Genomic DNA, 25,440 nt, shown 5'->3' on the forward strand with positions numbered 1-25,440 from the left:
GTGAACGTACACCCTGGAGGCTGCAAGCTTATGTGCCCCTTTCCAGCGGGGCTGGGTTCTAAAGGAAGCTTGAGAAGGCAGCGCGTGATGTGCGGACACAGTGCTGGCCCTGGGACACTGGAAGGTGGCTCCCGATCCAACGGCCATCACACTACACGTGTGATGTGGTACGAGCCAGCCAGGCTCCCAGGGACAATGTCCCTCCTCCTCTCCCTGTCTCTCCTGGAGCCCCCAAGGGCTGAGATTGTGGGGAGAGAGAGATTTGGGGCCTCTTCCCTCAGGGCCCCACCTGTTGGTGATCAGGCTCATGACCTCTAGGAAAGAGAGTTCTAGGAGCATCTTCTCCTTCTGGTCCAGGAAGTACAGCCCCTTCCAGTTAACAGCCAAGATCAGCTGAGTCTTGGGCAGTCGGGGGCCTGGCGGAAGGAGACAGAAGTGTGAAGCCTGGGCTGGCCCGGGGTGTGGGCCGAGCCGCACCCTCTTACCCGGTCAGACACCGTTACCTGAGAGTGTGGTGACTTCAAAGAGGCGGGAGAAGAGCAGCGGCCACTTCAGGAAGGCGGTGTCCACCACCTGCTCTCGCACGGCCAGTGGCGTGGCCTGCTTCTGGGTGTATGATGCCTGCTCGGAGGACATGATGATGTGTCACCTCCACCACTCATCATCCCCCACCTAACTACTCACCCAGCGCCCAGGGTGCTCATTTGCTGGATCATTCTGTGAAGCCTCTGCCTAAAGCCAGGCCAGTGCCGGCGAGGGCTGGGTGGGAGGCTCTGGTGGGCTGGGGAGGACCCCTCACCGGTGGTTTTGAGAAGGAAGGAAGGCTTTCCCCTCCTCGGTATCAGAGCTCCAGAGGCTGTAGGGCCAGGCTCCGGTCTCAGCCTGGAAGCCTGTGAGGGTCACGTGCAGGCGTCTGCGGGCTCAGGCGGGCTCTCGCCAACACTGGCCTCAAGGGGCTGCGTGTTGCTCCGTGCCCAAGGCCAACCATGGTGTGTGTGTCTGTGTGTTGCTGGTGCCCCTCTCTGCCTCTCTTCTGCGGAGCTCTTCGTCTGCACATTTGGGAGGCGTCTTTCAGGGACCTTCACCTCAAACCACCCCCCACCGAGTCTGGCCTCACCTTCCTTCCTCCCCCGTCCTCGGCTTTTCCTCACCTTCACCCTTTCCTCTCCCTCATCTCACTGCTCTGTGCTCATCGCTGGCTGTAACATCCAACTGAGCTTTCTTGTTAGTTTGTTGAATAAAATGTTATTTCTCTTGCTCCTACTTTAAAAGGTGGTTGGGTAACATTCAGATACTGCATTGGGGGATGTAAATTGATACATCCTACCTGAGACTTGGCAGTATGCAACGGGTGTCAAGGATTTTAGAACATTCACACACTCTGAAATCCCTTTTCTAGAAATTGATCCTGATGAAATAACTGGCAAACATACAAAACTTGTATCTACAGAGAGGTTCACCTTGCTGTTTTAACAGTGAAAAATGGGGCATGACCTTAGCATTCATCAGTAGGAATCAGTGAAGTGAATTATAACTCATGAATACAGTATATGCAGCCCTTAAAAACACAGAGATCGGTACTTAGTGACACAGAAGTAGGGCTGCAAACTATTAAGTGAAGTAAAGAAGCATGTTTTAAAGTTATCTAATGATAATCCTATTTTTATTTTTTTTAAAGGTATGTTTTGGGCTTCCCTGGTGGTGCAGTGGTTAAGAATCCACCTGCCAATGCAGGGGACACGGGTTCGAGCCCTGGTCTGGGAAGATCCCACATGCCGCGGAGCAACTAAGCCCGTGCGCCGCAACTACTGAGCCTGCGATCTAGAGCTCGTGAGCCACAACTACTAAGCCTGTGTGCCACAACTACTGAAGCCCGCGTGCCTAGAGCCCGTGCTCCACAACAAGAGAAGCCATTGCAATGAGAAGCCTGCGCACCGCAACGAAGAGTAGCCCCCGCTCGCCGTAACTAGAGAAAGCCCGCGCGCAGCAACGAAGACCCAACGCAGCCAAAAAAAAAAAGGCGTGTTTCTCTCACTCCAATCATATGCATGTCTCCATTGTGTACATGTGAATAAGGCAGTCTAGAAGGACACATGCCACAGCTTAAGAGGGATGAGCTCTTTGATATGATATTATTGCTGATTTCCCTGTTGTTTTTGTATTTGTCTGTATTTTCTGGTTTATTTGGTAATGCCCAGGTTTTAAGTGTTTAATGGAAAAAAATCAGTGAAACTACGTCCACTTTGGAAAAAGTGTGGTGTGAATTTCCTAATTCTTTACTCTCACCCCAACTCCCCCTTCCCAAATTACGAAGCCACTTCTCACTCATGTTCATCTGGGGTTGTGTGCATCTCTTGTTCCCCTCCGTCTCGTACTAGCCCTAAAACGTCCATGGTCTCTCCCCTGTAAACACATCCACTCAGGCTGGGAAACAACAGAAGCAACCAACAGGGTTTGCTTCGCCAAATTCCCGTTCAAGGATTGTCCCGAAGGGATGCTAGCCACTGCCTTGTGGAACAGAACATATGTGGTCAAGCTTGTGTGGGGAACACTGGGTAAGATAATCAGGCGTCTGTCCTGCAGGACTTCTTAGAGCCTTTCCTAAGGGCTGTGCACGGTGACACCCTAAGAGCAGGAAAGAGCAAGCTGCAGCCCCTGCCACAGGCGTACAGGACCCTTGTCTACGGACCCACTTTGAGCACCTCCTTCTGTGTTGCCAGAATGGAAGGCATGCTGCTTGGTCATGCTCCCTGCCCTTCTCCGCACTTGGATGGCCGGGGCTTATCTCCCTGCCACTGGGCTGTCAACCCCTGACAGACAGGCGTCATGCTGCCTTCGTATTTCCCACTGCCTGTCGTTCTTTGTTGGCCCCCAGTGCAAGTTAGTGCAGGGGAGGCATTAAGCAAAGGGTTGTATCCTCAGTAACCCCCCGTGCACAGCTCTCCTGCAGCAGCTGCACCAGCCAGCCAGGTCCTCAGAGATGCGTTTGCACCCTCAGGCCACGCTGCAGAGCAAAGCACCCTATGAGGAAGGAGGCTCTGACAGAGGGCCGGGTTTGGGACAGCCCTGTGGGGAGGGGAAGAGAGACAGGGGGACTGAATCAGACAGCCTGTCTTTGTCCCCTCTTGGGGTGGCAGTTTAGGAGCAGCAGAAACCTCCGCTGGTGCGGGTGACCCCGAGAACAGGAGTGGGTGTTTGGAGATGCAGGTAGAGGCTTGGGGACGAGGCTGTGGGCCTCCGGGAGCCGCCTTTACTTGGTGCGGGCTGACCAAGCAGGGTTAGAAGAGCGGCAGCCCTCCCTGCTGTCCAGAGCCAGCCCGGGGCACATAGGGCCCAGCAAGGGGACACCGTAAGGCTTGGGGCCAGGATGGGGCCTCACAGGGCGGGACTGGTGCCGAGGCAAGGGCGCGCTTGCGGTCAGCAGCTGGGGATGCCCTCTTGCGCTGAAGGCCAGGGCCCAGCCCGACACTGCAGTGGAGACCAGTGCAGGGCTGAGCTGCCCTGACCTATGGCAGGATGCCACCGTGGAAGGAGGAGGGAAGACGGAATGGGCCTGTCAGAGGGAGTGGACCTGAACGAGACTCTTTAAACCTGAAGAGACAGGGCTCTGCTGAGTGGCAAGTTAGCCTCCCAACCCCCCATGAGTGGGGGCTCGTCACGGGGTCTCCAACCGCTCTACACACCCCAGGGCCCCCAGGGCCCCCAAAAAGAGCTGCACAGCCCGAGTGCACAGGCTCTGGGGAACTGACCTCGGCATGGGCGGCGGTGACCAGGCTGGCCCACTCCTCTGGGGACTTGGTCCTGTACAGCTTGGGGGGGACACAGCTGGGCAGCAGCTCCCGGACGGCCTGGCTCCCCACCGAGGCGCCGAGCTGCACGGCGCAGCACTGGGCCAGCAGTTGCACCAGATCTTTCTCCTGCACAGCCCGGGGGACACACAGCGGGGTGGGGGGGAGGGTGTTGAGAGCCCACCCTCCCCCAGGACGCTCTCGCCCCGGCGCAGCAGAGGTGACCAGCCACCTCCGCTAGGCAGGACCTGCCCCTCCCCCAGCACGGCAGAACCTCCGCGGGCCCCGACTGGGCCCCGACGCGGGCTGGGCTCCGGCTGGCAGGCAGGGACCTCCCAGCGGCCTTGGACTGAGCCCTGTGGGGCCTCTGCCTGAGGACAAGGGGGGATCCCCTGTGCCCCTCTCTCAGCCCTCCGGAGCCAGAGAATGTATGGGAGGGAGCTCTGAGGCCTGGGTGGAGCCCCAAACACTGCTGTCTGAGTGGGGTGAGTGTGGGCGAGGCCTTCACCCTGTCTCCCCCAGTCCTCACTGGGCAAAGGTGACCAGTGGCCACCCCTGTATGGCCTCTGCAGGGCTCATGTGGGTGGAAGCCTGTGTAAGGCCCCAGCATGCACAGCACAGAGCAGGGTTCCTGCTCCAAACAGTCCTGTTCTTCCCGGGAGACCAAAACCTTGCCCGGCCACCCAGCTGCCTGCCCTCTGGGCCCCCTTTTCCCCTCGCCCCTGCATGTCCCTGCCCACTGCCCCATTCCAGGAAGGCCTCCAAGGCTGCCATGGCTGCCTCCGACCCCCAGGGCAGCACCCCCGGGCCCACTCCTCTCCCCTGGCTGCCTGCCCTCCACGCTCCCCACGGGCATCCCTGGCGGCCGCAGCCCAGCTGCCCCTGCTCGGTCCCCGCCGCCCCTGCACTGGAACAGGGAGCTTCCTCAGGCTGTCTGATGGGTGGCTCTTCAGGGCCCTGACGGCCGCGGTCCCCTCACCTTCTCGAAGCTGTACTCGCCGGACCAGACTCCGTGGAGGACTTGGTGGTAAATGAGCTGGGTGCTGACCGGGTCCTCCCGGGAGTCATGCCACGGGGTGAAGAACTCCTTCCGGAAGTAGAGGCGCCATGGCGCCTGGCGCTCGCTCTCGCCCCTCTCCCGGGCCAGCTGCTCACACTGGGCCAAGGTGTCCATCACGTGGTCGTGCCCACTGCCCAGGGACCAGAACTGAGACCAGAATCGGGGCGGCAGGGGTGAGCGACTGCTGCGTGTCAGGCTGCCCCACCTGCCCTTGGCACACGGAGGACAAGAGCCCGCTGGACGCCCGAGGGACTCCTCCCCCAGGGGGCGTGGCCTGTCAATCACCCTCCCCAACACTGCACCCCGGCCCGCCCTGCCCACAGGCGGCACATGCCCACGTGACGGGGTCGGAACACTCTGATTGGTTGGTTGGCGTGAGCACGTCTCGGTCTGAGGCTGTGGGCGTGGGCGTCAGGGCATCTGGTGGGGCGACCATGTGGGGTTCAGGTGGGGGAGTGTTGGTGTGACCTCCGCATTGCTACATGGGAGTCTGAGCTCCCCGGCGTGAGGGGCTTGGAGCAGGATGTGGGCATGGCAAGGGACCTACCAGGTGTGCCTGTGACACCGTCTGGGGCCGAGGTACAGCCACTGGGCTGAGCGCATGAGTGTTGGGGCAGGTGGGCAGGTTGCCTGGTTAGGAGGCATGTCTGTGAGCGGGAGTTTGTGTTCGTATCTGTGTTTGGCAGCCGGCAAGGTGAGCGGTGGCTAGGCTGACAGGCGGGTGGTGGATGGGACCCCCTGGCCAGTACCTTGTCGTACACGGCAACCTGCAGGGAAAAGCCCACGTGGTCGCTGAGGCCCTGCTTGTGGGCGATGTGCAGGCAGACTTCCCGAGACGTCGAGGCTGAGTCCACCGAGACGGTCAGGCTCTCTCCAGTCGCCAAGGTCACATGGATCGGGACGCGCTTCTTGGACTTGACAGCCTGGGGACAGACGAAGGCTCAGGTCCTCTACCCGGGAGGCTCCTGGACTCAGCTGCCAGCGCTGGTGCTCCCGGAACCCTGGGATGGGAGGCCGGTCCACCATCCCCTCTTCCCAACCCGCTGCCCCTGCTGGCTCATCCCCGTGGGTTCCAGGGGGAGGGGCCTTCTGAAGCCCCACCCGGTTCGGCAGGGAGTTAACAAAAGTCCTGGCCAACGGACATCTGCTACTGAACTGACAGACTGGGCCAGGGCTGCGCCCCTGGGATGCAGCCGGCAAGTGGGAGGCCCGATTTTAACATGAGATCCCTGAGCTTTGGCTGGGTGACTCAGAATCACAGAAAGTCAAGAAGCTCGCGGAAATGGCTGGGTCTCATACTCTGGAACATTTTGGGTCCAAGGAAGCCACTGTTCCTCTCTGTGTACACCACACCGCTAAGGCAAGTTCACATGCAACTCCAAGGCTCATGGGCAGAGCAGGTAGATAAGGTGGAACGGGGGAGGCCCTGTGGACTCGGGTGGTAGGGCGAGGATGGGAGGGGGTGTGGCGGGAGGTTACCCTGGAATAGGGCACCATGGGGCACAGACAGTGAGTGCCTTTCAGGAGCTGCAGGTATAGTGGTGGGCAGGGGTGTCCCCTCAACCCTGCCTGCTTCTGAAGGACCTTTCCTGAGGATACTGCAGGAACTCACAGGTGACAGAAACAACATTGCCACCACGGCAGACAACCTTGGTTGGCCATATAAAATGCACATGTCCTCGGGAGGGGTAACGCTTTAAGCAGCCACTCACACCCTGCAGCTAAGGAACTGAGTAGACGTACTTTCCCCTTCAGCTGGTAGGGCCCTAAAGGAATGCCGATTTAGATTGGTGGCGAGGGTGCAATTCTGAAGGCTGGACCAGGCCTGGGGAGGGTCACAGGGACCACAGGCACAGAAGGCGGTGGACGGGCCCGGAGCACACACTTCCTGCCGGCAGCCCCATGAGCTGTGCTGGAAGAGCCATGACGGCTGGCACCACCCCACACGGACCGTCTCTCGCCCCTACCTGCATCTCCAGCCAGGAGGGCGGCTCCGTGCGCACCCCATTGGCACAGGTGCGTCTCAGGCGCTCAGCACAGAAGGGCCCGTAGCCGACTGGCCCTTGACCGATGAAGTTCAGCAGATACTGGTGGGCAAGGAAGGGAAGGGGATGAAGACACTTAGAATAGAGGACACTTTCTACTTGCTGTCCAGATTCTAGAAACTGTGACGCTAACTGTAACTATGGATGTTGGATGTGTTAACTAACCTTACTTGGTAATCATTCTGCAATACACACCTATGTAAAATCACTACACTGTACACCCTACACCTGAACAATGTTATATGTCAATGATATTTCAATAAAACTGGAAAAAAATTTAAATGAAAATAAAAATGATCATAGTGTTGGCAAAGGTGCATTGACACGGGGCTCTCACACTGGGAAGAAATATCAATTGCACGGCATTTCTGAGGAGTCATTTGTCAATATGTTTTAAATAGTACATAGTTTAAAAATGTACATACTCTTCGACTTAATAATTCAAACCTATGATAAAGGGAGATATATAGGGTTTTTTTGTTTTTAATTTTATTTATTTATTTAGTCTTTTGGCTGCATTGGGTCTTCGTTGCTGTGCATGGGCTTTCTCTAGTTGTGGCGAGTGGGGGCTACATTTCGTTGCGACGCGCGGGCTTCTCATTGCGGTGGCTTCTCTTGTTGCAGAGCAGGGGCTCTAAGCACGCGGGCTTCAGTAGTTGCAGCATGTGGGCTCAGTAGTCGTGGCATGCAGGCCCTAGTGCATGCGGGCTGCAGGAGTTGTGGCACGCGGGCTCAGTAGTTGTGGCACATGGGTTCTAGGGCGCATGGGCTTCAGTAGTTGTGGCGCGTGGGCTCAGTAGTTGTGGCTTGCTGTCTCTAGAGCACAGGCTCAGTAGTTGTGGCGCAGGGGCTTAGCTGCTCTGCGGCATGTGGGATCTTCCCGGACCAGGGCTCGAACCCATGTCCCCAGCATTGGCAGGCGGATTCTTAACCACTGTGCCACCAGGGAGGTCCCTATAGTTTTTAATCACAGTGGTGTTTATGGTGATGGGCAATTGGAAGATGGATCCTAAATGTCCATCAACGAGTGAAATACACGCTGGGACAGCACTAACAGATGGCATTAGCACTGCCATTTGGGAACAGTTTATGACATGAGAAGACACATAAGATAAGTGAAAGCTGCAGGAGAGCCGATGCTCAAAATATGTTTGACAAGATGCTGAAACAAGGCATTGAAAACCTTTTTGTCTCTCAGAGAGATTCTTTGAGGAGATGCAGCCTGGAAGGGTTTACTAGTGTCAAGTGTGGCCCAGGGCCCAGGGCAGATGGCCAGGGTGACCACACTTCCTGCTGTCCCTGAAGGGACAGGAGGTAGTGAGATTGTTTTCTATGTGATTCCAAGTATGACCCTATCACACCACAAAAGGCCAGGAATTGTAACGGAAGTTACCTCTGGGTGTGGGGATGACTTTTATTTTCTTTCTAGACTTTCTTCATATCCTACATATTACTTTTTTTTTTTTTTTTTTTTTGTACATGGGCCTCTCACTGTTGTGGCCTCTCCCGTTGCGGAGCACAGGCTCCGGACGCGCAGGCTCAGCGGTCATGGCTCACGGGCCCAGCCGCTCCGCGGCATGTGGGATCTTCCCGGACCGGGGCACGAACCCGTGTCTCCTGCATCGGCAGGCGGACTCTCAACCACTGCGCCACCGGGGAAGCCCCCTACATATTACTTTTATCATCAGAACCAAAAGGTATATTAGAGTAGCAAAGGTTGGGACCTCCAACACTTGAAAGCACCTCCCTTGTTAGTTCTAAGGCCTAGAGAGAGATGCTGCAGCCAATCTCTGGTTGGTGCCCACTCCTCAGACCCCTTTGCCTTTTCAGTGCCCACTGCACCCATTGTCTCATTGTCTCCTGGTGACTGAGCCCAGGTAAGATGACCCTGCAGATCCTGATTAGGGGTTGGAAGGAGCATCCTTTTTTACAGACGGGAAACTGAGGCTCAAAGAAGCCCAGGCACTGCTACCCATCCTGGCCTGCAGTAGCAGGAGAACTGGGCCATGCATGGGTTAGGATGTCCGGACCTGCTCCAGGGCCCCGGGCCCACCCGTGCTGCCCCCGCCTTCAGCCCCTGCCCCCGGCCCTCCCCACCTTCAAGAACCTTTCGGAGGGCGGGAAGCACCCCAGGCACAGGCCAAGCAGGATCCAGCCCCGGGCCAGGCTGCTTGTTTTGTAGTTCTCCGAGAGTTGCTTGCAGATCTGGCAGTAAATCTCGTCCCTAAAAGACACGGAGTGCTGGGAGGCCGGGCAGGGGGCTGGCTCTGGCAGAGAAGAGGAGACGGGGCACAGGGACACACAGCTCCTTCTGCACCTCTGGGGGCAGACATGTTGGCAGGGGGACCTCCAGCCTCCTCCCCTCCACTTGCTTTTGCTGCATGCCCTCACCTCCCCGTCACATCCAGGCCCACCGTGGACCCTGTCATCTCCCAGGACTGTGCTCCCTCCAATGTCTCCCCAGTGGGCTCTGTAGCCCCACTCTTCTTTTTTTTTCCCCTTAATATTTATTTATTTATTTGGCTGTGCCGGGTCTTAGTTGCGGCACGCAGAATCTAGTTCCTGAGCAGGGATCGAACCCGGGCCCACTGCGTTGGGAGCGCGGAGTTGGATTTATCAGAAAAGGTTTAAAAACTACCATAACTGTGCTCAAAGATGTAAAGGACACTATGCTCATAGTGAATGAACAAACAGGATATCTTGGCAGAGAAACAGAAACTATAAAAAAGAACCAACTGCAAACTCTAGAACTGAAAAATATAATATCTGAAAAAAAATGTTGGATGGGTATAATAGCAGACTGGGGAAGACAAAAGAAAAATCAGTGAATGTGAAGATAGATTAATAGGAACTATCCAATCTAAAGAACAGAGGAGAAAAAAAGAATGCAGGGATGAACAGACCCTCAGGGATGTGAGGGATAATATAAAAGTCTTCCATAGGTTTAATTAGAGTTCAAAGGAAAAGAGAGAGAGAATGAAGTAGAAAAAAACATTTGAAGAAATAATGCCCCAAACTCCCCCAATTTGGTTAAAAATAATAACTTAAAATATGTGAACCCTTGAGATACAGTAGTCTGTCCCTGAAAGCAGTATACATGGTTCTTTAAATTTGTATAAAAACACAATTCCTGTAAAGCAAATTGTATATAAAGCAAAATATATATAACATAAATGAGGGACTTGCCCATTTAAACGGACTTGCATTAAAGCTGGTTATCAAATGAATCACCAGCCCATGATGAATTTGTCTTCCTAAAACTGGGTTTCACCCAGGGGTTTTAACACAGAGCAAATAGAGAACCCTTGATGATAACGTCTGCTGTCCTGAGACCCAGCCTGCACGTCCCAGGGTAGGGAGCGGGATAGGGCTGCAGCCATGGGCTGAGAGCCAGTGAGGGGTCCCATGTTCTGAATGGGGTGCAATGGCGGTGGGGACTGACCTGAGGCTGGGCCGCAGGATGGCATAGCCCACAATGAACTGCACCTTCTCCAGATTGGACATGGGTCGGTCTGAGATGGGGTCGTCAGGATCAAATGCCTCTTCCCCGATATTCAGCTGGCTGGCCACCTTGAAACCCAAAGGCGGCAGTCAGGACAGCTGAGATTCTCCCCATTTGCAAAGGAGGAAACTGGGTGAAAGCCTGGAATGCTGCCGCAGGCCAGCCAGCGGGCAGCAGAGCTGGGAACAGGCCCAGGTCCCCTGTCCCTGGGCTCACCTGGCCCGTGACCCTGGAGGACCACTTCAGCTTCATGGAGGAGATGTCCTTGGTCCCTCTGTTCCTGCGGTTGGGCCTCTGTGGATGGAGACAGTTCTTGAGGGATGGTGAGCTGGGGTAGCACCTCCCAATCTGACCCAACAGTGCCTAGGGTGGGGCTAGTCTCCAAATCCCTCAGCCATTTCCCAGCTGATTCACAAAGCACCGAGCAGCCCCTCATCTTGACCGAGCTGTGCAACAGTGACAGGTGTGCATTGCCATCCTCACAGCTGAGTGAGGAAACAGAGGCGAGGGAAAGTGAGAAACTGGACAAAAGCTGCTCGGCCAGTCACCAGCCCTCTGGGAGGGCTCAGGACTGTCCTGATTCCAAAGCTTGGACCTCTCGCCAGCCAAGCGGGCTGGGTCTGAGCCCAGGTGCCCAGGACAGCCCCAGGCTATGGTCATTCTCTGTGACAATTTGGTGGATGAATTGGAATACACTCCACCCACTGCAAGGTAGGGGCTTTCCCAGAGATCAGAAGATTCTAAGCTGCAGGGCTGGGCTGGGTGGGGAGGGGTCTGCCCCCAGCCACCGTGATCTGCTGGTCTCCTTAGGCAGGGGTCACACCCTGTCCTGATGGTGTCATGAGAAGTTGCTGCCAAAATTAGAGCTCAATGTGGGACCGGGTCCAGGGCTGGGCACCAGCTTCTGGCTGGGCTAAAACTGGTTTGCCACACAGGGGACAAACATAAAACACGTTAGGCTGGCGAGCGGGGGTGGGCAGGGCTCACTCAGCCCACTGCTCCTCCTCGGGGAGGCACACGGTGGGTGCTTCATAAATGTGCAGGAAGGAACACTTGACATCTGACCTCTGGGAAGACACTCCTCCCTGTGCTCACCTTCCAGAGGTGCCAGTGGCTGGACCACCTCCCAGCGTCCCCTCCCTGAGAGGTGGCCAGCCTCCAAGGTGGCCCCCAGTGGCCCTTGCCTCTTGACATTCTCGCCCACCGTGGCCTGTAGGCATTGAAGCTTCCTTCCTGCTGTCTGTCTGAGGTCACCCATTGTGGAGGAAGCATATGTGAGAACACTCAGGCAGCACCATGGAGAGGCCCAGGTGGCCAGCGCTGAGGTCTCCTGCCAGCAGCTACGTGAGCGAGCCATTTGGAAGCAGATCCCGTAGCCCCGGTCAAGCTGGGAGACGACCACTTGACTGCAACTTCACCAGAGACCTTGAGCCCGAACGAACCAGCTAAGCTGCTCCTGACCCTCAAAAACTGTCTGAGGTAACGAATGTGGGCTGTTTCAAGCTGTCAAATTTAGGGGGTAGTTTGTTACACAGCAATGAATGACTATTACACTCTGCAGAGCCCACATCTCTAGAGGTCAGGGAGTCAGGGCTTGAGTTTGGGCAACTTCCATGTAATCCCTGGACCAGATCTGGCCACGTGATGCCAGGCTGCAGACTCCCTTAGATGTCTATGCAGTTGGTCTGTACACAGGACCTCACAACTATCTGAGCTCAGGTATGGGGGCACTGTGATATTGTGATTTCTAATAAGAAATATATATTTGGTCTTTGTCCCCAATACTGGCACAGAGCTCCTAAAATCCTTGGAATTTCCTGTGGTAAAGGTGTCTTTTTATGTTAATGAGGTGACTTTTGGAAAGCACCTAAGGGTGGGTCTGGTTGCCAGGGGACAAGGGGAGCGGGGAGGGGTGGGAGATTCAGTTCAACTGGTTCAGTGGCCAATGATTTCGTCAATCGTATCTATGTAAGGAGGCCTGCGTAAAAACCCAAAAGAACAGGGTTCAGAGAGCTTCCAGGTTGGTGACCACTTGGAGATTTAGGGAGAGTGGTGCCTGGAGAGGACATGGAAGCTTCTTCTTTTTTTTTTTTTTCCTATTATTTATTATTTACTTTTTGGCTGCACCGTGTGGCTTGTGGGATCTTAGTTTCCCGACCAGTGATTGAACCCGGGCCCTCGGCAGTGAAAGTGGGGAGTCCTAACCACTGGACCGCCTGGAAATTCCCCATGGAAGCGTCTTAATCTTTCCCCACACCTTGCCCTACCTATGCGTCTCTCCCATCCGGCTGTTCTGAGTTGTATCCTTTTGTAATAAACCAGTAATGTAGTAAGTAAAATGTTGCTCCGAATTCTCTGAGCCGCTCTCGCAAATTAAACCCAAGGAGGGTGTCGTGGGAACCTCTGATTTAGCCAGTGGGTCAGTAAATGAGGAACAATCTGGACTTGTGCTGAAGCAGGGGTCGTCTTGAAGGACGGAGCCCTTCATCGGTGGAATCAGACGCTACCTCCAGGCAGATAGTGTCAGGATTGAGTTGAATTGTAGGACACCCAGCTGGTGCTGAGAATTCTTGGTGTGGGGAAAAAGCCACATACGTTGGAATTGGTGTCAGAATCATAGGCAATCATGGGACTCCTAATGCTGGTGGGCCCCAGTGCTATTACTGCTGTGTCATTCCTTTGGACTATTTTGGTTAATTCCACTAAGATGACATCATGAAACCAGGGCTTTAGGAAGGACTTCTGACCAAAAATGGATGTGAATGAACCTTCCATCAGAGGACTGGGCAGAGCATGGGTAAAGAACTTGGTCTCTGAATTCAGCAGAACGGATTCAAAGCCCAGCTGTGTCCCATGTATTCACTGGGATCTGGGGGACAAGTCACTTCACTTCTCAGGTTCTCTAGCTACAATAAACTTAATAATCCCTACCTTGTAGGGATGGCTCATCTGGAAATTAACTGAAGACAAGCAACTGGCACATAGCACGTGGCCAGTCAGCAATAACATCTGTTGTAAGTATTACTGTCCCATGTTCAGAGCCTGGGAGATCCTCTCCTATGATGACTGTATAATTCACCAAGTCCTGGGTGTTATGCCTGACTCATGAGTTCCTGAGTGCCATTCAAGACTGAAAAGCCCCGGGGGCCCCTGGGTCCAGCAGGCGACGCTCACTCCACGTCTTGCCTCCCCCTCCCAGTCCAGCTTCCGGGGCCTGGGGACACCGGAAGGGCGTATGCCCTTTGCGTCCCCGCCCACTGCGCACCTGTGCGGATCCGCCGTGTGCCGGGGGCTGGGCACTGCTCTCCCTGCCCAGGGCGTCATGGATCTGCCGCATCACCGAGCCACCACGCAGGGTGTTTCTGGCAAAGAGCACTGGCTCCGGGATGTCACCCATGAATCTCAGGATGATGTTCCACACAGCCAGGGCGGCCTGGGGAGACGGGGACAGAGTGCCCGGCTGGAACCCAGCTCCAGCAGCGTGGAGCCCACAGCACCCCGCCCGTTCCTGGTTCCCGCTGAGCCAGGGGGAGGCCTGAGCCACTAGAAACCAGAGAACCAGGTACCGAGCAGTCGGCATCCTCCTCGTGGTAAAGCAGAGGGTATCGGAGGGGCCGCCGGATGTGTGTGTGGCTGGCTGATCTCTGAAAGTAGGTCACGGCGAACTTGGGGAAGGTGTACTCGGCCAGGCCATCTGCGTCCTCCTCGGGGTCCTCCATCATGGGGACCGTGTCCAGGTCAACCTCGGGTAGCTTCTGGGTCTTCTCTTCCAGATCCTGGGTGCCAGTGAGAGAGAGGGACAAGGGTCTGCTGTCCTTTCAGATGTCACCTGGCAGCGTGTGCATCTTTGGGGGCCAGGGAGCCCCAAGAAGGGTCTGTCTGGTTATTGATGGGGTGCAGAATTATCCACTGCCCCTTGTGTTGGGGACCTCCCCAACCCTCACCCTCGGTGGGCCCCTCGTGGGCTGCCGGGTGCTGGGCGGGCCTCGGTGTGAAAGCCCCAGGTACCTGGCACCCTCTGCCTGCAGACCTGGGCTCTCCAGACACCCCCCACTCCCTACCCGCTTCCTGCTTGCTTCTGTCAAGTGCTCCTCCAGTGGAGGGGGGCCGGGCTGCCCACACTGCACAGGTGATTTGTGTGGAAGGAGCCTGGGCGGGGGGAGGGGGAGGCATGAGCACCTTGGGGGGCGCCTAGGTCACTGGCCCAGAGCAGGATGCGGTGCGAGTCAACGGGACAGCCCCGGAGCTGCCCTCTCCTCCCGCCCTGCTGCCCCCCCACCCAAATCAGACACGCCCTCCTCCTGCCGTGCGTTTTCTACCTCAGGTCCCCAGGTCACATACTGCAGAGCAGCAGCCACTGAGGTGCCCTGTGACAGGGGCCAAACGCACGCGGGAAACGCTGCCTGATTGAAAGCCCAATGACATTTGCACAGTAAAGGCTCTAGGAAGCCTTGCAGGTAAGAAACCTGCTCCACTTGAAAGGGTTTGACCACAGAGACCCTCACTTCTGTTTTCCCTGCATCTTCACCCAGGACCGCAGAACTCACTTCAACACCTACCTACTCCATTGGCTCCCCGAGCTGAGTCTCGGCTTTTCAGTAAAGCCTAGAGGTTGGCCCCTAGACAGAGCCCGCCTCGCCACTGGGCCGGCAGGGCCTATCTTACCTCGACGTGTGACGTGGCCTGGCCCTCCTGCCCGCCCATCAGGGAAGGCAGGAAGCCGAACACCTGTTCCACCATCTCTGTGTCGGTGACAGTGTCGTAGATGGACTTACGCTTCCTGCGGGGGACAGCGCTTGGGCTTTTCTGCTCTTCAGCGGGGATGACCAGAGGCTCCTGCACAGACATCCCGGGGGGCCACGGTTACCACAGGCCCGGCTGGGGCAAGCCCCTCCCGGAAGCCAAATAAACCTCCCCCTGCCATATTTGTCCAAATCAATACATTTCCCTCTAAAATCCTAGGTTTTAAAAGCGAGAGGGACTGGAGATCAACCAGCCTGGGCTTCTCCTTTCCCAGTGGATAATGAGAGGTCCAGAGAGGGGAGATGCTTGCTGGTCCTCACAGGGTACCACGCCAAAGCCCGAAGACCCCCAGAACCTAGCTGCAAAACCCACTCAGGCCCACCTGGTCCCTTCACAAAGAGCACCAAGGCTCCCCTGGGGGAGGGCCCTGGGCCTGCCCTGGTTTGTGGCCCGTCCGGGGCCATGTGGGTGCAGGAATACGCTGCTGACATGTCTGGGGCTCTGCATTCTTTCTTGCCCTGGCCACTGTACCAGCACTGTGCTCCGTGGACCCATTTTCATCTACGGAGCAGGGGCAGACTTCATCCTAGGCCCTCTTTCCTTATCACCACTGCCAAATGAGCAAGTTCTGAGGAGTGAGGCTGAGTCTCAGGTGCTCTCCGAATGGAGGAAATGGGATCACGCAAGGGTGAAATTTCAAAACGCAGGGATACGCATCTCGGCGCCGCTCCCCTGTGCCCTGCCCTCCCGCCTCTCTTGCCCGGACTCTCTTGAAGGCTTCTCTTGGTATTTCTTGGTATTTTTGGACCTGGAGGGGCAGGAGTGTCTGGTGAGAGCCCTATGTTGCTGTTCATTCCTCCCACCTACCCTCCCTCACCTGGGCCCAGCCATCTCCCACCTGCCCGAGAGGGCAGTGACCACCTACATTGGCTTTCTGCCGTCGGAAGTTCCGCCGGACAGCTGTGCCCCTGGCATACGCCTGGATGACCACCACTGCCCTCCTCTTGGCCTGGACCTGCTGGCGCACCAGGTAGCCCCTGCAGAGGGCCTGCAGCTGGACCATCCTCTGCCGCATGGCCTGGTACTGCTTTGCCAGCAGGTGGCTCCGGGCAATGGCCTGCAGACGTTCAAAACCCAGGAGGACCTGCGGAGGCAAGAAAGGACGGGCACTCACAGAGAGGTCTGCGCCCAGCAGGGCACAGAGCAGAGAAAGGCCTTCCCGAGGGGACAGAGAATAAGGGGCAAGATGTCCTCACAAATTAGCTTTACAGTTACCTGCTTTATGGCAAAGCGCTAGTGCTAAACTTTTACGTGCCTGTGAGTACGAGCATATTAAATAAGTTACACTTGTAAAGCAGTTAGAACAGAGCCTGGCATGAAATTAGTGCTCAAGAAGTCTTTTTAAATGGCGTAAATAATAAAGTAGTTTCCTGGTAGTTCTACCAGTAACAGAGAACTGGTTTGGGTGTCACATGCGTGATACGATTCCAGAGGCCTTGCTTTTCACACCTGCAGCCAAGTCCAGCCAGCTTGTGTGGAGCTAGAGTACCTGTGTGGAGGCCTATGGCCGGTTCCATCAAGCTAATCCCTCAGGGATCTTGAAAATAAAGAGGAAATAATAAACTATGAGTACCTGCTTCTATGCTGCAAACACACCCTAGGCCACAGTAGTCCCTAAGCCTCTGGGATGGCTGCTGTTGGCTTCTGAAAGACCAACCTAATGGCTGCCAGGTGTGAGGGGTCATGCTTCATCTTACTGGTTTGGAAGTCACACAGACATGCATCCAACCGCCAGCTCTGCTGCTTACTGATTGCGTGCTCTTGGGGAAATGACTTAATTTCTCTATGCCTCGGTTCCTTGACATACAGCATTGGCTTAATAATAAATAAAATGATGCACACAGAGCAACAGGCCCCAAGGAGCCTTTCCATCCATGTCAGCTACCAATGTGCCCTTGGGAGCACGGAATGCGGACAGGTCTGGGTCAGTTTTGCTGACGTGACCACTGCATGTCCCAACCACAGTCGCAGCCATGACCGGGACAAGCGGTCAAGCAGGCCCCACAGGACACGGTTAAAGGTTGCTCTGGTTTGTTTGTTGCGCAGACACTCAGCAGTGCCTGTGGTCAAGGAAATAATTAGAAAAAAATGCTTGAAACAGAAAATAATCAATCCATTAACTTATTTTGTTGCCTGGAAATTGGGAAAAAAAAGCCACCATCTAATTTCAGAGTAGGACATCTCATTCTAGCTCTGGAGATGCCCCAAATTCTGCAGGAGAATGCTTTGAAACCTGCAAACCGTGTGACCTGACACTATGCTAAGAGGAGTGTGTGGGGTGCTGAGGTCTGGATCATGCCTGTGGCTGATGGGATGCTTCCTGCCCCAGCTCTCACAGTCATAAACCAACGTCAACATTTGTTTCTAATTGGACGGCTGCTCCTGCAGGCTCCGCCTCCCACGTGAGTCTCTTACCAGCTTGAAGTTCTTCCGGCTGTAGTAGCCTCTCCACCAGGCCTGGAGGGTCACAGCTGCCCGCCTCTGCCTTAGGAACTCCTTCCTAGAAGCGGAAATGCAAGTCAGTGGTAACAACCACAGACATTTTAAAGCCTTTGGGGGGAAAAACTGATTTTGAAGGAAGAGAGGTAATGAAATGTTGGGGGAGATGAATGCATACAATATTTCTTTTCCAGAAGCCTTTATAGGCTGAAAGACAGACAGGTTAGGAACTTAGAATCTACTGCCAACAACAAAATTTGTGAACGAGGACAGTTCAGCTTTTAGTTATTTATTTATTTATTTATTTATTTATTTAAATTGATCTTTTTTCTTTTCTTTATTTTTTTTGGCCACGCCACGCAGCTTGCAGGATCTTAGTTCCCCAACCAGGGATCGAATCTGTGCCCCCTGAAGTGGAAGCGAGGAGTCCTAACCACTGGACCTCCAGGGAATTCCCGAGGACAGTCCAGTTTTTAGAGTGAGGAGAATAAATGTCCTCGTTCCCCCCACAGATCTCTGAAGGGATAAAACCCATTTCCAACTTTTTATTCGTGGTCAGACTCTGCCCCCTCCTCTGGCCACTAGCCCAGGGGTTTACCAGAAATCAGGTCAGGAGTCTCAGGACCAGAGCTCCTCTCTGGGGGAAGGTCAAAGCAGAGGGCAGCCCCCAGACCCAGGCAGCCTGGCAAGCTCCATCAGACTGCTCCCTCCACAGGGAGGAACGCGGGCTGAAAACTGGAGGAGGTAACCTGAAACCTCGCCTCTGGGGAGTCAGAGGTGCATACGGATGGATGTACCTTTTCTCCCACACTTAACTGAGTTTTCTTATCACTTCTAATAATTTTTCAGGGTATTTTCTTAGGTTTAGGACAGTAGATCTCAATCATATTAAAAATCATCTTCAGGGAGTTGGGGGAGGGGGAATTGGATGAAGGTGGTCAAAAGGTGTGAACTTCCAGTTATAAGATTAAGTACTAGGGATGTAATGTACAACATGATGACTATAGTTAGCACTACTCTATGGTATATATAAAAGTTATTAAAAGAGTAAACCCTAAGAAGGATTTCCATCACAAGGAAAAAAATTTTTTTTCTTTTGTTTTTGCATCTATATGAGATGGTGGATGTTCACTAAACTTATTGTGGTAACCGTTTCATGATATGTATAAGTCAAATCATTATGTGGTACACCTTAAACTTGTACAGTACTGTAAGTCAATTATATTTCAATGAAACTGGGGGACAAAAACCAAAAACCAAAACAAACTAACAAAAAAGTACAAGAAAAAAATCATCTGGAGAACTTCAATATTTATTGATGCCTGGGTGTCGTCCAGTCCAATTAAGTCAGAATCTTTGTTGATGGGTGGACAGTATATATCTATATATCTATCTATTCAATATTTTTTGGTGCATGTACACACACACACACACACACACACACTCACATGATGATTCTAATATAAGGCCAAAGTAAACAACTGAGTTATCTAAAAATAAAGATAATTTGTCTCCTTTCTAATATTTATACCAGTGGTTCTCAACTGGGGGTGATTCTGCCCCCCAGGCACATTTGGCAACGTCTAGACACATTTTTGGTTGCCATGACCGGGGGTTGGGGAGGAGGATGCTACTGGCATCTAGTTAGTAGAGTTCAGATGCTGCTAAGCATCCTGCAATGCCCAGGACAGCCCCCTATAACAAAAAGTTATCCAAGCAAAATGTCAATAGTGTTGAAGTTGAAAAACCCTGATTTCTATATTTTCTTTAAATTTCTTGTCTAATTGCATTGGCCAGAACAGCAATAACACCATTAATTACCAATGGTGATCACTTCTGGGAAGATGGAGTAGACACACTTTCCCTTACTCCTCCTGTTAACTACAACTAAAAACCCCTAGACATTATACATAAAACAAACATTAAGAAGACTCTGAAAGATGGAGAGAAGAAGGAAGACCAGCTAAGGATCTCAGACACAGTGGTAACTTCTCTGGATTTCTTTTTGCCTCACATACCCCAGACTAGGAGCTGAAGAAGTAGGCAATCCAGAAATGACAATGGGCACAGACCAGAAAGACCCCAAGAAAAGCCTTCTCTCTCTACCAAAAGGATCAAGAAAGGGGCAGTTTAGCAAGACCGAAAACGTTTAGATAATAACCAAGTCTACTCCAGTGAAACACCATGTAAACAACTGTGGTTCCCCCACCTACACCAGAAGATGCCCAGTGGAAAGCCTAGATGTCAACCCTCACCTGGGTTGTGTAGGAAGTCATCCTTGATGGGTAGTAATGAGCCCACTCCCAACAATGGCAGTGGAGACCACTGGGGAATCCTGAACCTGTATGGCCTTCTAAGCCACACCTCCCCGCCTCATGACCCTGCTTGCTGGTGCCCATGGCCACTATTCCCGTGGCTCAGCCACTTTCTTGCATTTTGTCCTATTTGGGTTTCCAGACCTTCCTATGGTTGGCAACGGGCCGACAGGTCAGCAGGGAATGGCACCATGGGACCTGCCAAGCCCCCTGGACGTGGTGAGGGGGAGGGAGGTGGTAATATGGCTGATTTACTGAACCTGCACTGAAATTCAAGTGTTATCTTCTTACTGACCAGGGAACCGAGTCAAAGACAGTTCTTTTCTTCCCTCCAAAACCAGCCACCTCATAAAACCAAACCCATACATTGTCTAAGACAACTGAAGGAGAACGCCGAGATATAGTCGAAACCAGAGCTGACGCTTCATTCGGCTCTGGCTTCTGTGGTGGAGTCTGGCCTCCACCCCAAAGATTCAAATAATGTATTAGAATTCTCTGGCCAACACAGGCTGCAGTGTCCCTGGTCAGGAGGTCCCGACAGCGCTTCTGCCTCGGTTACCCCGAGAGGGGGACCAGTGGGAACATGTGGCCCTTGGGGGGTACAGGCCTACCCAGGGTACATGGCGGGTGGGTGTATGGGCTGGGAGGGGGCAGGGCAGGCACCTGTGTCTGTAGCCCCGCAGGACTCTCTGGATGCTGACTGCAGCCTTGTCCAGGGCCTGGCTCCTCTGTATCGCCAGCAGGGTCTCGTGGTTTTCCTGGGATGGGAGAGATCTCATCATGCAGGTGCCCTGCCACACCCCTACTCGTCCACCTGCAGCCGGAAGTCAGGGTCTCTCAGACTCTTCCCACACGGCTCCTAGGAGGGCGGGCAGGGGAAGGGGCCCTCATGTTGCCACCGATGTGGCTCAGAGCAGAGACCCGCAGCTACATCCTCAGCCCCAATCCAAAACCTTCCCATTTCAGCTCTTTCTTCTTGTTAATTCGATCTGGGAAATTTCACTTCTGCTCTGGAGAACCCAAGAGGGGGGCAAAAAATTTCCCCAAAGCTGTATTTTATTTCCCAAAATTCATGTGCAACGCTCATTCAGCTGTAATACAGATGCATGCTTGTTTCCATATAAACATGAATTCCAGCCTTTGCATAGAATTCATAGTGTGAGGTGATGAGCCGTATTCATCCCTGAGCAGTGACTTTCCCTGGTCCACCTCCCTGCTCCCCCTGGACCCCGGGCCCCTGAGCAGTGACTTGCCCTGACCCACCTCCCTGCTCCCCCTGGATCCCGGGCCCCTGAGCAGTGACTTTCCCTGACCCACCTCCCTGCTCCCCCTGGACCCCGGGCCCCTGAGCAGTGACTTTCCCTGGCCCACCTCCCTGCTCCCCCTGGATCCCGGGCCCCTGAGCAGTGACTTTCCCTGGCCCACCTCCCTGCTCCCCCTGGACCCCGGGCCCCTGAGCAGTGACTTTCCCTGACCCACCTCCCTGCTCCCCCTGGATCCCGGGCCGGAAGGAAGGGACTGTCTTTGCTGAGTAGAGCGCAGCACAGCCCTTTGGTAAGTGATGAGCAGAGGCCAGGGGCTTGGTGGCCCTGCCTGCCCCCATCAGTCTTGCATCAAGCAAGCACTGGGTCTCTTCGTGTGCCTGGGTGGGCCCTGGGGACACAGAGATGGACTAGACCCCCGACTGTGGCCTCATGGAGCAGCCAGGGAGGGGGAGGGATGGAGGGGCGGGCACTCTCCTCCCCTCCTTGGACAGCCACCCACGCTGACCCCACTCTCCATACCACACCCTCCTGGGCAGCGGCCCTGGGACTCCCCAGACCTCTTCCCTCTGCCAGCCTCACCTCCCCAGTGGAGTCTGAAGCCCCTCCGCTTCTTCCTTCCTGTCAAGCCCCAGAGTCCCAGCACAGGCAGACCTGACTAACGCATGGACAGACGGACAGACCCACTGGAGAGCTGGGGCTGGGAGGACAGACAAGGACGTTTGGGCAGCCTCTACGGGGGAAGAGGAGAGAGTGGAGGCCTCAGGAAGGGCAGTGGGGACGAGGTGGGGTGCGGGGCGGGCTGGCAGAGCCCTGATTCTAGCCCTGATCTTCTCTTTTCTCGCTCTGCTGACCTGCCCAAGGCGTGTGAGGCTAGGAGACACGGAGGTTCTCTCCCTGTGGCTCTCTGACCCGGTTCGCAATCCTGGAGGGCCCGAAGGCCAGCCTCAAGGACGGGAGGCTGCCTCTGCGTGACCTTGAGCCTCCCTGTGAGTTGATGGAGAGGGAGGTGGGAGGTGGGAGATGGTGCTGCTTGCGCTGGCCGGCCAAGGAGCTGTCATGGGGGGAGGGGGCACACTGCCTCCTGCCTGAAGCCCCGCCTCTCCAGGGAGGCAGGGGCGGGGCTTCCCCAGGTCTGACTGCAGACTGTGGCCCCGGGCCTGAAGGGCTGTTCTCCGGGACACTGGGAGACCTCCCTCAGCTCCTTCTTGCTCTCCCGCGGTGGCTTGGAGGCAGCCCCTCCTTCTCCTCAGGCCTTGCCCTAAATGCCCTCCTCTGAGAAGCCCCCGGGCTTTCTCGGGCCGGGCTCTCCCCGTGACGCCCCGCCTCCCTTCCCCGCTAGCGTGGCGGCGCAGGCGCCCACGGGCACCAGACCAGCCACACAGGCTTCAGGAGGCTGAGCACCAGCACGTTCAGGGTCTCACCTTCAGGAAAATTTTGGTCTTTCCCACTTTCCAGTTTTTGTCTGTGCCCAGCCAGCTTTCGGCGATGCGCAGGCTCATCTGGCGAAACTTGCCCCGAAGCTGCCAAAGAGAAACAGGAGTGGCTCTGTGGAGTCACACCGGAGCCTAAGGTCCCTCCTCGGGGGCTTCCTAGGGAGCGGGGTCCTTCTGTTCCCATGGGGGTCGCCGTCAGGAGCTCCTGGGCCAGGGCACAGGCACTGGGCACCCTGGATCAAGGGTGGGGCCCCGGGGACCACGAGGCCACCACACCTTGCAGGGCCTGGGGCCTCAGTGTGGCCGTTGGACACGGGCAGCCCAAACTTCAGGATGGCTGAGTGTTCGGGGAAGGCTAGGAAGCAGGAAGTGTCCTGCACCCTGGCCACTTATCTCTGGGACATTCTGCCACGTAAAAGAGAGTGTTTGCTTTTAACTGCGGATGCTCCTAGAAGGAACATATTCAGCCGCTAGCCTCTTCCAGAGAAAGGAAGCAGGAACGGGGGTCATTTCAAAGCTTGGAGTCCAGGGAGGGGCCCTGGGCATCAGGCGGGCAGCCCGCTTGGAACGGGGGCCGTGTGGGTGCCCAGGGGCGGCTGGGTTCTGCAGATGCGCACACCGCCTCTCGGGGCCCGTGGGCTGGGCTGCGGGGACGCACACCTCCGTGCGCACGGCGCTCGGCAGCAGGACGCGGAACCTCTGCGAGAACTCCTCGAACGAGTAGCGGATGGGGAATCCGGACTTGCGGATGTACACCGTCTCCATCATGCCTGAGTAGCGCAGCTGCCAGATGCACAGCTCCCGGTTGAAGAGCTGCGGGCGTGGAGGAGAGGGGCTGATGGTGCAGGCCGCCCCCTCCCCGACCTCCCTGCCACCAGCCCTCAGGAGAACCAAGCAAACGCTTGGTTTCATGAACGTTCTGTTTTGAAGGGAGATATTTGGTTGAAGTCGCTGCAAAGCCCTGGAAGTGTTTAAAAAGGAGATAAAAAGTCGATAACATACGAATTGGGACATCCACAAGAACACCAAATGCTTCCCGCATTTTCAGAATATGCAAAGTATGAAGAACATCAAAGTGTTTTTGCATATGCCACGTTTAAAATTTTTTGAAGTGCCCCCAAACGATGCCAGAGAACACGGCTTCCTTCTGGCCTTGCCTGTGTTGGGGTGACCGGTGCCCCTGCAGTCCTTCTGGCTGGAGCTCCATCGTGCCTCTCACACTCTAGTGGAAGGAATAAGTACCTTTCCTACTTTGAGTCAGAAAATATTCTAGTCAACTTAGTCTCTCCATCCTCCAGAGATGGATATTTGGAGAGGAACTTGGCCACGATGCTTTGCACAGGGGTATGGGGTCTCAGCCATGGCCCCAAGGCTCTGCATGCCTGGGACCCTCGAGAGCCCCCCTCCACCTCCAACCAGGAGTGTCTGGGGGCTAGGGGCAAGCCCTCCAATCTGGCAAGCCCACCAGCACCTGGAAACACGGAGGGCCACAGAGGCTACTGCCTGTGGCATCAAGGGCCGCACAGTAGTTAGTTTTGGGCAACTCCTTAGCTCCCATTTATTATTTCCGGTGGACCTGGTGCTTTTCCTTTAATCTTTACGACCGCCCTACCTGGTGCGGTACTTAGCTTCAACTTAAAGACAAGCTGCCTGAGGCTCAGGGCCATGCTCCTGAGTGGCTGAGTCAGGGTTCCCACCTTGAGCCTTCCTGGCCCCTCAGCCTGGGTTCCCCTACGCCCACACAGCAGCTACCAACTCCCAGAAATGTCTCAGCCAGGGGCACCCACAAGACCTGAGAATGATCCTCAGGCCCCCACCTGTGGGCGTGGGTGGAGGACCTCTGGGAGCACAGTTACTCTCTCACATCTGTGCATTTTGCCTTTAAGGAAGACACACTTTGGATCTCCTGGGCCAGCCTGAATTTCATATGATTTTATACTTTTCAAAAAGGCACTTCATTTAATGTAATATTATTTCTTTTCTAAGATTTTTTTTTTTAATCATGTTATCTCCTCTCAGATGGCATCTCCCAGTTTCTGGAATCCTGTATTTGCAGCGTCTGGGTGGGGTTCCCAAGCCCACTGGGTCAGCGGCTGGGCAGGCAGCAGGCTCCCACCCCGCCCCACACATAAGCAGATAAAGCCGCCTTCCAAGGGCTGCATGGCCTCAGGTCTCGGTGACCAGCAGTTGGTGTCAGTCTCTAAAATCACAGTATTGGTTGCTGCCCCTTATGGAGTGTGGTTTACTTATGCAGATGTGGCAAAAACGTCATGTGCAATCCTTGCTGCCTCCTGCAGGTAGGCAGATCCTGAATTTACAGAAGAGAAAACTGAGGCTCAGAGAAGCAACACACCTGGCCAATGGCAGGTGAATGGCAGGGCTGAGACAGTTGAGGTCCGGGTGATCCAAAGCCCTGAAGGTCACAGACCTTCGAATGGCCTAGACTGGTCACCTGGCCTCAGTACCCCCATCTGTAAAATGGGGGCAGATAGCTCTAAAGCTGCCCAGACACTCGTGCAGGGACTGACATGACCCCAGATGCCATCAGACTCATCCAGTAGAGGCCCTCTCCCTCCCCACATTACCAGTGGCTTCTTGTACTCATTGGGTTTGATGCAGCGGATGAAGTAGGGCTGGCAGTTGGTCAGGATTTTCATCAGCTGGTCCAGGGACTGCTTGAACTGGCCCGCTAAGGTGGAGGGCTGCTTGCTGGAGTCTGCAGACTGCAGGCAAAAGCACAGGGCACAAGTGGGGGGCTGGGGAGCTTGGCCTGGGACACAGCCGACCCAT

The 25,440-nt window shown here is 55.0% G+C and overlaps 1 protein-coding gene across 1 annotated transcript in view; it reads right to left on the reverse strand.

The window, feature by feature from the left end:
- The window catches only part of MYO7B (myosin VIIB), a 93,247-nt gene that overhangs the window by 10,496 nt on the left and 57,311 nt on the right, over nucleotides 1-25,440 (reverse strand). The window contains exons 16-33 of the mRNA XM_081242530.1: nucleotides 25,236-25,373; nucleotides 23,311-23,463; nucleotides 22,639-22,737; nucleotides 20,616-20,710; nucleotides 17,614-17,698; nucleotides 16,064-16,282; nucleotides 15,061-15,231; nucleotides 13,962-14,171; nucleotides 13,661-13,828; nucleotides 10,612-10,689; nucleotides 10,336-10,463; nucleotides 8,991-9,117; nucleotides 6,816-6,935; nucleotides 5,598-5,771; nucleotides 4,768-4,995; nucleotides 3,750-3,917; nucleotides 504-621; nucleotides 290-416 (exon numbers count right to left, since the gene is read on the reverse strand). Of these exons, the coding sequence (XP_081098656.1) occupies nucleotides 290-416; nucleotides 504-621; nucleotides 3,750-3,917; nucleotides 4,768-4,995; nucleotides 5,598-5,771; nucleotides 6,816-6,935; nucleotides 8,991-9,117; nucleotides 10,336-10,463; nucleotides 10,612-10,689; nucleotides 13,661-13,828; nucleotides 13,962-14,171; nucleotides 15,061-15,231; nucleotides 16,064-16,282; nucleotides 17,614-17,698; nucleotides 20,616-20,710; nucleotides 22,639-22,737; nucleotides 23,311-23,463; nucleotides 25,236-25,373 (2,606 nt within the window). The remainder of the gene's footprint in view (nucleotides 1-289; nucleotides 417-503; nucleotides 622-3,749; nucleotides 3,918-4,767; nucleotides 4,996-5,597; nucleotides 5,772-6,815; nucleotides 6,936-8,990; nucleotides 9,118-10,335; nucleotides 10,464-10,611; nucleotides 10,690-13,660; nucleotides 13,829-13,961; nucleotides 14,172-15,060; nucleotides 15,232-16,063; nucleotides 16,283-17,613; nucleotides 17,699-20,615; nucleotides 20,711-22,638; nucleotides 22,738-23,310; nucleotides 23,464-25,235; nucleotides 25,374-25,440) is intronic.

This window comes from Mesoplodon bidens, assembly GCF_964165515.1.
Source record: "Mesoplodon bidens genome assembly, chromosome: 8".
Classification (NCBI taxonomy): Eukaryota; Metazoa; Chordata; class Mammalia; order Artiodactyla; family Ziphiidae; genus Mesoplodon; species Mesoplodon bidens.